General features: G+C 43.0%; 1 protein-coding gene across 3 annotated transcripts in view; it reads left to right on the forward strand.

Annotated features, from left to right (window-relative positions):
* Positions 1–16,016, forward strand: part of GLB1 (galactosidase beta 1) — a 90,902-nt gene that overhangs the window by 54,027 nt on the left and 20,859 nt on the right. For all 3 annotated transcript variants that reach the window (XM_032648559.1, XM_032648560.1, XM_032648561.1), the window contains exons 11-13: positions 8,567–8,641; positions 11,377–11,466; positions 14,794–14,907. In XM_032648559.1, coding sequence (XP_032504450.1) covers positions 8,567–8,641; positions 11,377–11,466; positions 14,794–14,907 — 279 coding nt within the window. The remainder of the gene's footprint in view (positions 1–8,566; positions 8,642–11,376; positions 11,467–14,793; positions 14,908–16,016) is intronic.

Raw genomic sequence — 16,016 nt, forward strand, 5'->3', positions numbered from 1 at the left:
TAGATGATGGCGGGGCCAACGGGGAGTGGAGAGGAAGCAGTTGATTTGAAAAATATTCAGGAGGTAAAACTGGTGGAATTTGGCAACTGGCTGAATGCTGGTGTGAGGTGTGAGGAAGAATGAGGAGTCATTGATTTGTCCAGGTTACAACCTTGGTTGGATAACTAGATTGGTATTGGGGTCAACAGCTAACATTGAGGGTTGCAGAGAAGGCACAGGTGGGAAGGGGGAGGGAGAAGCAAGTTGAGCTCAGGGTGCCTCTGAGGACATCCAGGTGGAGGTGTCTGTCTGGCAAGCACCTCACTTAAGAATGAGAAGCTCCAGGAAGAATCCGTTAGGCACGGATTCTGCACTCACTGTGGAGGTGGAGGCTGAAGTCCAGGAGAGGTTGAGATTGCACGCAGAAGCTGAGTAAGAAGGGCAGCGGGCCAAGCAAAAGACAAACCCAGAGGATCCCAAGCATTTAACCAGTGGCCACAGTAAAATGAACCCATGAAGGAGACAGAGTCTTCAGAAATTAATGTAATGCAGTAGCTTATGATAGATTGCAGCTTAAGATGTGGTCATCTTTCCCCACTTCTCTTTTTTGATATTTCAGGTTTGGAAGAGAGAAATGAACGACTTTAAAAGTGAGCTCTTTCTTATGAGCCTTTGTAGATGTTCACTTCGATGGTTTGTTAGATGGTATTCAAAGTATTTGTCTGCATCGAGGAAAAGAAATGGGATCATAAATACCCCCATATATAGCTCTTCCTGCCTCTTTCCTTCACCAAAGACTTAAAAAGTCGAATGGGTATCTTCTTTAGTTCATCTCCATCTCAAGAGTAAGCTGGGTGGAGATGGACAGTCTCTTTCACTGACATGGACTCCCAGAGATGGGAATTTCCCAGCAGACTGCACAAGCTTGTGCTCAGCGGTGAAGACTCCAGGCAGCCCTTACACAGGACTCTTCAAGGCATGACAAAGCTCGTGATATTTGCATTTTTAAATGTATTCTCTTTGGTGTGGGTAAAACTCAACCAGACGCGGTTAACACCTTGACCTCGAGGATGAAGCATAATACTATAGGGTAGCGCCCTCCTCCTTGGTAGCAATTCCTGAGAGGGGCAGTGGTGAGTTTATTTTTGTATGCTTTTGAATGAATTTCAGACCGATTTTTTAAAGAGTTTTGTTCCAGTTCTTCATAGGGATTCCATCAAAGATGAGTCCAGCTGAATTTCTGAAGATGGGTCATTCTGCAGAAATTAAGTTGTAGTTGAGGACCTTGATGACTGGAGGGGATCTCGGAATTCCATGAGGGTGGTAGTGAGGCTGGGCGGGGACTGGACATGACAGAATGGCCATTGTGATTTTCAGTACCTCAGAAGCTTAATGAAGTTTGAGACTTGACCCAGGACCAGTCTACACTGGCTGATTGATAGTCCTTCTTGGTTTATGGCTGGAATGACATTAGCTCAATGGGTAGACACAGCTGTCTCTTGATGATCCATGTTGCTGGTGGACACAGTGTTTACGTCTGATAATTAAGGATTTCGACGTGAATATTACTTAATGAATGTTAGTCTTTTTTAAAAAAATGTATTGAAGTACAGTTGATTTACAACATTGTGTTAATTTCTGCTACAGCAGAAGTGACTCGGTTATACATATATATATATATATATATATATATATATATATTCTTTTTCATATTCTTTTCCATTACGGTTTATCACAAGATATTGAATATAGTTCCCTGTGCTATACAGTAGGACCTTGTTGTTTATCCTTCCTATATATAATAGTTTGCATCTGCTAATCCAAATAGTCTTTTAAAGCGTCACCTGTACTCTTGTGGCATTAGTCTATTCATTTCCTACAGACCTGGCTTTTCTAGTCTGTCTTCCAGAGTGGTTTCTCTGAAATGCTGATCTGGTCAGGATGCCTTCCATGACTCTGCCCCTGTTTTCATCAAGCCTCATCTTTCAATTCTCCCCCTTTTTTTGGGTACCACTTTAAAAATATTGAAGTGTGGTTAATTTACAATGTTGTGTCAGGTTTGGGGTGTACAGCAAAGTGATTCAGTACTTTTTCATTCTTTTTCAGATTCTTTTCCATTATAGGTTATTACAAGATATTGAATATAGTTCCCTGTGCTATTCAGTTCTCACTTTCTTATATGTGAATCTCTAGCCTTAAAATGAAGGTACATAAATTTCTAGAATTTTACAGGAGGTGCAGTTTACAGCTCCTGGCCTCTGCACAAACTGGTCCCTCTGCCCTTATCCATCTGGAAAATGAGGACACATCTCTTTACCTTCTCTGGGGTTTGTCTTTGATTCGTCTCTCTGAAAATTTAGTCACACTTTGTTTTCCGTCACCACATTATATACTGTGGAAATCTTGAAGACACAACTTCTCCTAGTTTGCTAATATAACTTGTTTATACATTCTCACTCTGGACTAGGGGCTGTTATTATCCTTAGTACCAAGCGTAAGACCTGACACAAAGTACTTTCCTTTTTTTTGCCGCGGCTTGTGGGATCTTGGTTCCCTGACCAGGGACTGAACCCGGGCCCTGGCAGTAAAAGCGTGGAGTCCTAAACTCTGGCCAGGGAATTTCCCAAAGTACTTCCTAAGAGCTTGTTAGAGATAAATGAATGAAAACGTTAGAGATCTTGGGAAAAGAAAAGTTGGTCACCATTGAATCTATTGGATTACACTGGGAAAAGAGCTGCTTCCCATGTTGAATTTGTCCATCTAAACAGGTAGGATAAGAAGCAGTATTTATGACTGCTCTTAAAACTATGATTAAAGTACAAATTACTATGGAGAAATAAAGGTTCAGAAGTATAATATTTTGGCATATTTGTCTATTTCTTTTCTGACATATTAATTAGTTGGACAGAAGATTCGAATTTTGCTGTATGATAATCAATGAAAATTCACTATAATTTTTTTTTAAAGACAGAAGATTGTGGCAAGTGGAATAGACACATGGAGGCTTAATAATGAGAATATAATGAACTCATACCACTGATTAAAAATTCAAGATCCAATTAGATAATTGGGCAAAAGACATAAACAAGTATAGACATTTGGTGAAAGCTTTGGCATACACTATATTAAGAATCATATAGAGCTTCCCTGGTGGCGCAGTGGTTGGGAGTCCGCCTGCCGATGCAGGGGTCACGGGTTCGTGCCCCGGTCCGGGAAGATCCCACATGCCGCGGAGCGGCTGGGCCCGTGAGCCATGGCCTCTGAGCCTGCGCTTCCAGAGCCTGTGCTCCGCAACGGGAGAGGCCACAACAGTGAGAGGCCCGCGTACCGCAAAAAAAAAAAAAAAAAAAAAAAGAATCATATAAAATGCTTATATCATTTGACCTAATGACCCCTCACTTGGAACTTTATTAAAAAACATTCTGAACGTGGAAAATGCTATAGACATGAAGTTGTTCATTGCAATATTATTTATAATATCAAAATTTGGAAATAATTCAACTCCTAATATTGAAAGGTTATGGTTATGTAAACCATACATAACCATAGGTAAATTCTGTCATATTCGTTTGACTGTAATATGCAAGTAAATAAAATTATTGTTACTATTTGGTCATGTCAAAAGTGCTTTTGGGGCTTCCCTGGTGGCGCTGTGGTTGAGAGTCCTTCTGCCGATGCAGGGGACACGGGTTCATGTCCCGGTCCGGGAAGATCCCACATGCCGCGGAGCGGCTGGGCCCGTGAGCCATGGCCGCTGAGCCTGCGCGTCCAGAGCCTGTGCTCCGCAACGGGAGAGGCCACGACAGTGAGAGGCCCGCGTACTGCAAAAAAAAAAAAAAAGTGCTTTTGGTAAGTGGCAGTAGCAAATTACAAAATTACCTCCTTTCTTTATGTGTGCTTAAGTGGGGAGGGGGTGTAGGAGGAAAACTAGAAGAGAGAAGGTTTTGTGGGATTTTTTGGTTTTGGAATTATGGGGTAAGACACTTTCTACTCTATTATTGTTCAGCAAAAAAGGAGTCAAGATGGAGCTGTAGAAACAACACTAGACTTGGAGTCAAAGTCCCAGCTCCCTCCCTTGCCCTCTTTAAAATCTTGAGCAAGTTCCTCAGTCTCAGCTCTAAAAAGGAAATATAATAACTAGCTATGAAGGTCTTTGTGAGTAGTAAATAAGATGAGAGAACTGGCTGAATGTAGGTTGAATAAAGGTGTCTGTGCGGTGACTCTTTCTTCCTATGTGGTAGAGGGATTGCAGTCCTGGCTCAGGAGTCAGATGTGCCATGGTCACTCCCATGTGCAGTGAATAGGGGACCTCAGAAAACGAATTGTACAGCTGTCAGGTCTCCTCTGTGGATTTGTGTTTACTTATTTTACTGACCAGAATGGGGGTGGGGGGGAATGGAGTGGGTCAGCTTACAAAGGAGAAAGAATGTGGTCTAGACTTCAGGGAAAGCTGGGAAGAGAGATCTTACATCTTACTCTAAGATTAGCAGTAACTCTGGCCTCACATTCATGTTACTATGAGTCATGAAGATCATTTTTTTTTTTTTTTTTTTTGCGGTATGCGGGCCTCTCACTGTTGTGGCCTCTCCCGTTGCGGAGCACAGGCTCCGGACGCGCAGGCTCAGTGGCCATGGCTCACGGGCCTAGCCGCTCCGCGGCATGTGGGATCTTCCCAGACCGGGGCACGAACCCGTGTCCCCTGCATCGGCAGGCGGACTCTCAACCACTGCGCCACCAGGGAAGCCCCATGAAGATCATTTTTAATATGATCTTTCAAAAAATTTTTCACAGAAATATAGACTCATAGAATATTAGAAATACAAAGGGTTCCCAGTTCAAGATGGCTGTCTGTCTACATATTTGTCTCTTCTCCCTTCCAAAATGTTACTAAATGATAAAAAAGGATTTTTTTTTTTTTTCTAATGAAGCCAACAAGAGGGGAGCTGTCCATGCATGAGAGATTTCAGCGGATTTCTGGGAAACAAAAATAGGTGGAGCAATGGTGACTGAAGAAGTAGGATAAGAAAATCTAGGTTCCCAGTGATGATGGAAAGGGAGTTGGTTATAGGAACAGGGAACAGGGAGAGATCGGCCTTAAAGAACCCTGGAGAGCCAGGGCCCTGGAAATGCAGGCATGGAAATGAAAGGGTGGAAATGAAAAGGATGAAAATGAAAGCTGAAAATGGGAAGGCTGATGAAACTCTACATATTTCCTGTCATGTCCTTCATTTCTTCACCCCACTTTGAAATAGACTATCCATCAGGGAAGCATCTTTCTATCAGTTAGAAAATCAGAGGATTTTTTTTTAAAAAAAAAAAAAAAAAAAAAAAAAAAAACAGCCCCAGAGCAAAGACCCCATATATTATGTCTGACTCCCTGCCAAGTCACCCTAAAACAAAGCTCCCAACTGCACAAGCCTGGCTCCTGTACCCAGAGCAAGACTGGCAGAGAGAAGCTGGTGTGCAAATGCTAGCGCATCATCTGTATTGCCGTTAAATATGAATAGACAACTAAGGATGACGGCCAGATGTTTGAGCACATCCGTAAAACCTGCAAAGGGAAAGACAAAGACCAAGATGAAATAAACAGAAAAATAACCCTAAAGGCAACAGAGAATTCAGGAGAAAGGAGAGATCTTAAACAAAACAAAGCAAACTTTCTCAAATTTATATCCTTTAGAGAGATTTGAGATGACATTGCATCCATAAAATAAGAACAGGATACTTGGATAAAGGAGACCAAGAAAAAGTTATTGGAAATTAAAAATAATATCCTAGAAATTAGAACCAGAAGACAGAGATGGAAACAAGAGAGAATATATAAGACATACAGAGGAAGAATCTAGGATGTGCAGGTTACTTACAAGGAAGGGGAAAAAAAATTGAGAAAAAGAAAACATCAAAGAAACAGTACAGATTTTTTTTTCCAAAACAGGAAAGGATATCTGAGTTGCCTAGCATAATGAATGTAAAAAACATCTGTATCCAGACACATCCTTATAAAAATTTAGGACATCGAGGATAAACAGCCTACAAGCTTCTAGAGAGAAAAAGCTGGTCACCTTTTTCAGGAATGAGACTGGCATGAGCCACAGCAGGTGATAGAGGACACAGAACAGTACCCTTGTCATTCTAAGGGAAAATGATTTTCAATATAGAATTCTATACTCATCCAAATTATTAATTAAAGGTGACATATTCAGACATTGCAAAGATTCAGGAAGTTTACCTCCCATGTACCAGTCCTTAGGAAGTTACTTGAGATTTCTCTAGTGAAATGAGGAAGTCATGAGAGCCTAGAAACAGGAGGGAAAAGCCAGAAGAATAATGAAGGTGAATCCTGGACTCTCAGGGAATTTGCTGGTGGTCCAGTGGTTAGGACTCGGCGCTTTCACTGCTGTGGGCCCAGGTTCAATCCCTGGTCAGGGAATCAAGATACCACAAGCCATGCGGCGGGACAATAAATAAATAAATAAAATATAAAAGTTCAAAAAAAATCCTTGACTGTCAAGCCTTGGAGCAGGAAGACTGAGGGTTCCAGTAGGAAGTTTTCTAGTGGGGGAAAAGAGTGGTGGGAGGAACTTGATACCATCTCTGGAAATTTGGAACAACCTAAAGAGGTATTAACCCAACGGCAGACAAGAAAAAAAGAAAGCAATTAGAAACCCCAGGGAAAAGAAGAGAAAAAAATCATCTACAAGGAGAGAGAACATGCCATCCCAGTACATATTCGCCACTTAGCTGTGCAGAGAGCAATATTTATATAATTATAATAATGTGAACATTGGTGGGTTTTTTTTTTTTTTGGCTGTGTTGGGTCTTGGTTGCTGCATGCAGGCTTTCTTTTTAGTTGCAGCGAGTGGGGGCTACTCTTTGTTGTGGTGCACAGGCCTCTCATTAAGGTGGCTTCTCTTGTTTCAGAGCACAGGCTCTAGGTGCGAGGGCTTCAGTAGTTGTGGCCCATGGGCTCAGTAGTTGTGGCTCGCAGGCTCTAGAGCACAGGCTCAGTAGTTGTGGCACATGGGCTTAGTTGCTCCGCGGCATGTGGGATCTTTCTGGACCAGGGCTTGAACCCGTGTCCCCTGCATTGGCAGGCAGATTCTTAACCACTGCACCACCAGGGAAGCCCTGATTTTTAATTTAGAGTCAATGTACACTTGAAGGGAGGACTTATGGCTATAGACTAGACCTTTAACCTTGACAATGTAAAAAGTAAAGTTGATGGTTTGGAGGTGGGAGTGGAGAGGAGAGCTCAGCAAAGCGTGCAAATAGCCTTATCTTTAAATGTGTGGACACAAGGGATGTCTTAGTTGGTTAGAACTGAGATATAAGTATATGATATTATTTAAAGCTACAAATTTAACCAGTAGAGAAAGTGAAAATGACATAACCACATTGGTAAGAAAGGGAGATACCCAGAAGAGTACAGCTGAGCTAAATCCCATGTATTAAAGAAATCAATAATCATGCTTTAAATTGATTGAACAAGAAATAGCAGATGAGTATATTATTTAGAGACTAAAAGAAGCAAAAATTGGAAGAATTAAATGATTTTAAAATGGTTTCCTCTGAAGAACAGAGCTAAGAGAATAGTGAGTCAGGAGACTATCGCTTTTTAATATAGCAGTGTTTTATCCTCTTCTTTTTTACTACTTTTAAAAAGGGAAGCAGAGAGAGCAAGAGAGAGGAAGGAAGGAAGGAAGGAAGGGAGAAAGGAGGAAAGAAAGAACTGTAAGGATCCTGACAGATCATAATACAACCTACTTGGAGATTCCAGATGGACATAGACGTTTTTAAGACCTGGGAATTACACCCATACCTTCTGATGTTAATAAAAATTGTGTGTGTGACTCTGTGTGTGTACATATTTAATATTTTATTTAGAAAATAAATTATTTTTATTTTCTAAATTTTTTTATTTAAAAATAATTTCAAGCTTACAGAAAAGTTTCAAGACTAAGAATATTACAAAGAACACTTGTATATTCCACACCCAGATTCACCCCTGTCAACATTTCACTCTATTTGCGTCATCATTTGCCCCTCGCCAAGCCCGTGTGTTCCCTAAACCTCTGGAGGGTTGCAGACATCAGGACCCTTTACCCCTAAATACTTGAGTGTGTATTTTGTAAGAATAGGCAGGAATATGCTCTTATATAACCACAGCAAATTTAACATTGACACCAAACTTTAATCTACCAATGAGATTTAATCTGCAAATACCATCTTTTCCTACTGTAAACTCCCTCCCTTCAGAGTCCGTTTTACCATGTACCTTTTTCCTTTTCTCCTCCACTTCAATCTTCTGCTGTCACCTTTATTCTCTCTACTTGTTTTTGCTTTCGGTTTGAAGTCTTTTGTTCTATAATTATTTGAATGATTCCTGGAGCTTAAAGAACAGACATACAAAGATATACACTTAGATTCTGTTTGGGGGAGAGTTTTTGGTTCCTTTGCCTTTCCAAAAATCACTGGCACTGTTGTTTGACTCTTTGACCCTCCTTTTGAAACATGAATTGTATAGATATGTTTCTGAGAGTTTAACAGCTGTTTTTCTTTTCTGTTTTTTTCCCACTCTGGTTTATAGTTTGAAAAAGTACCTGAAGGCCCTATCCCTCCATCCACACCGAAGTTTGCATATGGAAAAGTTGGTCTGAAAAAGGTAAGAAAAAACAAAATGACAGGAACATTGAGAGTGAGGAAGTGGAATTCAGCAGTCGTGAGTGAAAGCGTTATGCTGGGGAATCGGTTCGTTATTTTTCTGTGAACTTGTTTTCTGTGAGACTGATGGGGTGGATGATGTTTCTGGGAAAACAGGGACACGGGAGGTGAGAGACTCTGTGTGCATGTTGACAGGGTGAGCACATGGGGCACGAGCGGGCATTCTTAGATCATTTTGGTTCCATTATCCATGTCAAAAGCAGCACTAGGAGCCCTTGTGGGAATAACGTGCACCTTATTGTTATGGCTGGTGATGTTCTTTTCTATAATTCACCTTTCTCAAAGGGGGTTCTCAAAAGGCACAGACATTAACCCTCAATTATACACTCCCCTTCATCTCAAAATGATGTCCTCGTGGCTTGTGGCTTATATATGGTAATTGGGACATCAGGGGGGAAAGCTAGAAATGAATCATAAATATGAGTGAAGACCATTTTATTCTAGGGAAAGAGACAAAGAAGTGAGGTTTCATTTGATAGGAGTGACGTAGCCCAAATCAATTTGTTTTGACCATCTGTGTCTTCAGGTTTTCCCCTCTGATAATCCCTAACTCCTACATGGGTTAACTCACAAGGAAAAAAAGTTACATATTTCTTAAGAATCTTGATAATTCTAAAATAGCATCATAAGTTTTTATCTTTAAGCAAAATACCAAACATGATTGTATAATTTTTCCATTCATGAAGCCCTTTGATGTATTATTCGTTGGTTGAGCTCTTGTAACATTTTCCACCTAGTGTCGGATAGGTGTGTTATGATTTACAAAGAATGTGGTCTCTCTGCCTGATAGAATCTTGCTTTAGATTAACCAAACTTTAATCACACTTGTAAAGGGAGTATCTTCTACTTCTTCATTGCTACTACTACTTAAGAAAAGGGTTGGTTTGAGTCTTTTTAAAAACTTTTTAAATTTTTGGCTGTGCTGGGTCTTCACTGATGCGCGTGGGCTTTCTCTAGTTGTGGCGAGCAGGGGCTACTCTTCGTTGCGGAGCATGACCTTCTCATTGTGTTGACTTCTCTTGTTGCGGAGCACGGGCTCTAGGGTGCATGGGCTTCAGTAGTTGTGGCGCACGGGCTTAGTTGCTCTACGGCATGTGGGATCTTCCCGGACTAGGGATCAGACCTGTGTCCCCTACATTAGCAGGTGATTCTTTTTTTTTTTTTTTTTTTTGCGGTACGTGGGTCTCTCACTGTTGTGGCCTCTCCCATTGCAGAGCACAGGCTCCGGACGCGCAGGCTCAGCGGCCATGGCTCACGGGCCTAGCTGCTCTGCGGCACGTAGGATCTTCCCGGACTGGGGCACGAACCCGTGTCCCCTGCATCGGCAGGTGGACTCTCAACCACTGCGCCACCAGGGAAGCCCTTGGCAGGCGATTCTTAACCACTGTGCCACCAGGGAAGTCCCGGTTTATGTCTTTACAGAGCTGTGAAAATTTTATTTTTATGCAACAGAAAATAACTGCAAATGTTTCAAACAACAACATTGCTAAAACATAGCTACCTTAGTACCAGAGCACATTTTGTTTACCAGGAAGGAAAATTGTGAGACCAGAAACTAAATATATACAATTGAAGATAGCAAATTGGCATATAACTAAATGAAGTTTAAGTAGAACATAGTTATATAGGATAAAAGCTTTCACCATGAGTTGAGTTCCTTTAGTTGTCCAAGTGGGAGAGCACCCACTCAGCTGAATTGATGGATTCTTGACCGGGGCTTCCCTGGTGGCGCAGTGGTTGAGAGTCCGCCTGTCGATGCAGGGGACATGGGTTCGTGCCCCGGTCTGGGAAGATCCCACATGCTGCGGAGCGGCTGGGCCCTTGAGCTACGGCCGCTGAGCCTGCACGTCCAGAGCCTGTGCTCCGCAACGGGAGAGGCCACAGCAGTGAGAGGCCTGCGTACCAAAAAAAAAAAAAAAAAAAAAATTCCTGACCAGTATCGTATTAGGGAAAGCCCTGGGTTTGGAGCCAAACCTAACTGCAAATCCTGTCTGCGCCTTGATTCAAGTGAGCTGCTCTGAGCCCCATTTCTTCTTTACTAAAAAGGGACCATAATGCCTGCTTTTCCCGGCGTTGTGAGGATTCAGTGAGGTATGCGGGTAAAGTGATGTCTCCCCTGGAGGCAGCCAGAGCTTGTAGCCATTATCATTGTTGTTATTGCATCAGAATAAACACCATGAGCTGCAAGAATACACAATTATAAGTATGAATTGAGTGTCTACCTTGTGCCGGCATTGGAGGTAAGCTCAGTACAGACCCTGCCCTTAAGGAGCTCACAGTCAGCAAGGACAGCAGTGGTATAAACAACTGGAAAGTGATACAGGCGTGGGAAACATGCAGCAGACCAATTCAGAGGAGGGCACAGTCGGAGCTACTTCATTGGGAGTGGTGGGAAGGCTTACGGAGCTTTGGTTTCCATGCATTTTAAGGGCCTTTCATATACAGGAGGTTGTGTTTGCAGATAGGTATGTTTGAAACTATTTTTAAGTTTATCATCCGTCAGTTTTCATCCAGAGTTAAGGAATAGATGGAATTGATTGAAGGTGACTGGGGGACAGCACTAAGTAGAATTTGAACCATTTCAATTTATTTAGGGGTTGGTCAATGACGTTATTCTCTACTGTGATTACCAGGGAGGGGTGACAGTGAGTGAATGCTGCTTTTGTTTCTTTTCAGTTAAAGACAGTGGAGGAAGCTCTCGACATTCTGTGTCCCTCTGGACCCGTAAAAAGCGTTTATCCCTTGACATTTATCCAGGTGAAACAGGTAGGCCTTCAAAGGTAATGCTTCACCTTTTTTCTACTTGCAAAAATGTGCTTTCTGCACTGCCTGTTCTGAACACAGAGACCAAAACGGTAAGTAGATAAATCAGACCCCACATAAATTAACCATGGATCTCCACGCTCTCTTTAGTTCTAAGTACTACGTGGTGAGCTGATCTTTCCTGTGTTTTCCCCCCATTTCTTATTATCAGATAGGTTGTAGCTCAACCTGCTTCAGCATAATTCTGTACAAGCTATAAATTGAGTATATTTAAGACATAATTAATCTTTCTTATAAGGTATCAGAGGAAAACCACTATTTTATTACTCAAAAAAGACAATTATTTGTCCTTAGCTCAAAGGTAGAAGGACTGTGTTCTTAATAGATTAGGTTATTAGAGATTCTTTTTCCTGCTTTTGAAGAGAACAAGAACAGTACATCGTGTGTGTGTGTGTGTGTGTGTGTGTGTGTGTGTGTGTGTGTGTTTAATCTCCAGGCCACAGCCCCATCTTTATTGTAAAAGTTTCCCCCAACTTTTTTTTTTTTTTTTTTTTTTTGTGGTACGCGGGCCTCTCACTGTTGTGGCCTCTCCCGTTGCGGAGCACAGGCTCCGGACGTGCAGGCTCAGCGGCCATGGCTCACGGGCCCAGCCGCTCCACGGCATGTGGGATCTTCCCGGACCAGGGCACGAACCCGTGTCCCCTGCATCGGCAGGCGGACTCTCAACCACTGCGCCACCAGGGAAGCCCTCCCCCAACTTTTTATTTTGGAAAACTTGCCAGAATAGTACAACAAACACCCGTAAAGCTCTCACCTGGATTCACCAAGTGTTAACAGTTACTTCACTTGCTTTATCTTTCTCTGTGTGTATACGCAGTCAACTGCTTTTTTTTTCAGCAGTTTGAGGTAGTTGTCAACATCATGACACTTCACCTTTAAATATTACAGCATATATTTTTAAAAAAGACATTATCCTACACGACCATAAATAATGATCACCCTTAAGAAATTTAGCATTGGGACTTCCCTGGTGGCACAGTGGTTAAGAATCCACCTGCCAATGCAGGGGGACACGGGTTCTAGCCCTGGTCCGGGAAGATCCCACATGCCGCGGTGCAACTAACCCCACGAGCCACAACTACTGAGCCCGTGTGCCTAGAGCCTGTGCTCCGCAACGAGAAGCCACCGCAACGAGAAGTCCGCACACTGCAACAGAGAGTAGCCCCAGCTCACCACAACTAGAGAAAGCCCGCGCAGCAACGAAGACCCAACGCAGCCAAAATTTTAAAATAAATAAATTTATTTTTAAAAAAAGAAAGAAATTGAGCATTGATACAATCTTATTACCTAATACACATTCCGAAGTCAGGTAGCCCTGGTCATTACCATGGTGTCCTTTATAGCTTAACTTTTTTTCAGTCCAGTTTCCAGTTCATGATCACACATTGTCTTCTTTCAGTCCAGTTTCCAGTCCATGATCACACGTTGTCTTCTTTCCTCCGAAACGGTTCCTGAGTCTTTTTTTCTTTCTCTCATGACATGGACATGTCTGAAGAGGTCAGCCCAGTTTTGTATACGGCCCCTCACTGGTTAGATTCAGTGAAACATTTTTGGCGCAAACGTGACAGCAGTGATGTGTTCTTCTCAGGACATCATTTCAGGATGCCCTTGAGGTCACTTTTTGCCTTTGGTTCAATGTTCAGTTTGATCACTTAGGATCTCAGCCCTGTTTTTTGAAATGGAAAGTTATCTCAGCCCTCCTTTCTGACTTCCCGGAGAGATCACCTTCTCGAGGGAATAATAGCGCATCTGATCTCACTTTAACGTATTTTGCCTCCAGTTACTATTGTTATACTTGTGATTTCACTCCAACAGCACTGCTTTGTGATAAATAAAAATGAATAATTAAGCTCCCCACCCCACACTTCTTCCTCAGGGTTGGGTAGGTTCTTTCTCTGGTTCTAACACACACTGACTGTACGTCCACGTTTTCATCTACCTGTCTTCTCCACCTAGTAGGGTCTGAGCACATCAGACAAGACACGACACAGAGCAGTAGGAACCTGGGAAGTGAATCCCAGGTTCATGTGTAGACACCGGCAGCCCTTGTTCTTCCTCAGACCCCTTCTGCTCTCTCATCTCTGGCCAAGGCAGTGCTCTCAGATCGGGTGGGGCTCCTGGGCCCTGGCTGTTTCAGATCTGAGACAAGCCCATAGAAGATTTATTTCCAGCAAACCCTTTGGCGGGCACAGCTGCAGGGATTGGGGTGCAGCCCTGGTACCCCTGCAGCTGCCCCCCACCCCATCCCCAGAGGCCTCAGCTTTGCCTTTGCAGGAAGCATCTCAGCTTCTGCTCCCCTCCTGGAAACCCCTGGCTAAGTTTTCCTCGGCCTCTGAGTTAGGACTCACCACTTTGGTACTTTCAAAAGATAAAAACAAGAGAGAGATGGAGATTTGGAGTCTGGGAGGTAGGCATCCTTGCACTTGAAGGTTTGGCTGGCGACAGCAATAGCATTTCTTGAGTTCAGCACTTTCCTGCAACACAGGAACGTGTGTTAGCGGTTTCCTTCCACTCCTGCAAGGCATCTCTCCACTTACCTGGGGTGCACTTTCTTGCTTTTGGGGCCCGAGGAGTAGGGAACTTTGTCTCTGTTCCCTGCTGGATTTCCATTTGAGCTGTCTTGTATGACTCAGGATTTATCCACCTCCCCCAGCTAATGGCCACAGCAGGGAGCCACGAACCGAGGCTGATGGTTGGGGCCTTCCTTTCGGACCAGGGATCCCAGCTCTCAAAGTACTTACTGACTTAGCGACAGGTTACACCCCCATCTCTGTCGGTTTCCCTCGTGCCTTCACTTTAAACAGTTTCTGATTGACTCTTGTTTTGTATGTTAGAGCGGATTTAGCCCAAGAATCTGGAGAATGTTTTACCGAGCATTCTGTTGCCGTTTGCCTTTTGTTGTTGTCTTTGGTTCTGGTTTTTGAGGTAACAGAAATAACTTTGGGATATATATGATGGGATCCCCCTGAGTGATTCTGGGCAAATCACTTAACACATTCCAGGACCCAGTTCCCTCCTGTGGGAGGGGAGGTGACATTTGACAAAACACTCTTCAGGCTTCCTTGCAGTTCGCTGCTGTGATAGTTTTATTCTATGACCCGAAGATTGAAGCCGGTTCCCTTCTCTCAGATGGAATTTTTGCCGAGGCTGGGGAAGCATTTCATTCCTCTGGTTTTAGAAATGTCACTTTCACACAGATCGAGGGTCACCAAGTTCTCCTAACGTGAATGGCAAGAGTGATGTCTTTTTCTTGCATCCTTCTCTAACCAGTACTTTGGGTTTGTGCTGTACCGAACAACACTTCCTCAAGACTGCAGCGACCCAACACCCCTCTCTTCGTCCTTCAATGGCGTCCATGATCGGGCCTACGTCTCTGTGGATGGGGTAAGAATTCTCTCTGTACTTGTGGGTCTGCCCCCACGGGAGAGGGGGTTGTGGGTTGCACTTGGTAACATGACAGTCAAGGCCGTGGCTGCCTTTCCATCCTCAGGCTCTAACCCTCCTCGTGATGCCCCTTAGCTCTGCCCCTTGCTTGCTGATGTAGTCTCACCTGTGCTCTGTCTACCTGAGATACACCCCCTCACCCATCCGAACTGCAGGACTGTGCTTAAGGCCCCACCTCCTCGGAAAGCTTCCTGGTTGCCCCAAATCCAGGGCCATCCCCTCTGATTGACCATGTGTGTCACCCATGTCTTCTTTGCTCCTGGAGGGCAGGGTCCGTTTGTACACCCCAGATGACTCATTTAACTGTGGGTCTTCATTACATGAGAAATTATATTGTGTAGGATTGTTCATGATAATTAGAGCTAAAAGACACAAAGGCTTTGGTTTTGTAGCAAAGTAAAGATAACATTTTAGGATTTCCCTTCCTCTCACTGAAACAATCACGTGAAAAAAAACACATGAAGAGATTTTTCCTAACCAAGGAAACTTGTTCAGAAAATTTTAACTGAAAATATCTCCATTCTGTTGTCATTAGCGGCTTTCATTTCAGTGGCAGCAAGTGTCAGACATTATGTGTATACTGGCAGCAGTTTCCAAAATTTCAACCTGGGGGTCGTCTTAGTGAATTACGGTCATTTTTTTTTTTCATCTTGCATTTAACAAAACTAGGAATATGTTGCTGCTAAAATACCTGTTGTTTCCCCTCATTTTATTATTTCGTCTTTGTGGTTAACGCATCATGTCAGGTATTTTGAAGTGAGACTATTCCACCTGACTCACTGATTTTATCTCGTTTGTCTGACTCTGTCTCCTCTCTCCATGGTGTTGTTTAGAAGCTACTTTTTGTGACTGCCTTTTTGCTGTGAGAACGTGAAGAGGTTCCTGTATTAGGAATCTTCCCCTGGAATTTTTGCCTCTATCCCCTTTCTGTTAAAAATAGATACACAGGCTACTCAACACTCTGTTATAACCTATATGGGAAAAGAATATGAGAAAGAATACATACGTATGTATGTATAACTGAACCACTTTGCTGTACACCTAAAACG

This window comes from Phocoena sinus, chromosome 11 (assembly GCF_008692025.1).
Source record: "Phocoena sinus isolate mPhoSin1 chromosome 11, mPhoSin1.pri, whole genome shotgun sequence".
Classification (NCBI taxonomy): Eukaryota; Metazoa; Chordata; class Mammalia; order Artiodactyla; family Phocoenidae; genus Phocoena; species Phocoena sinus.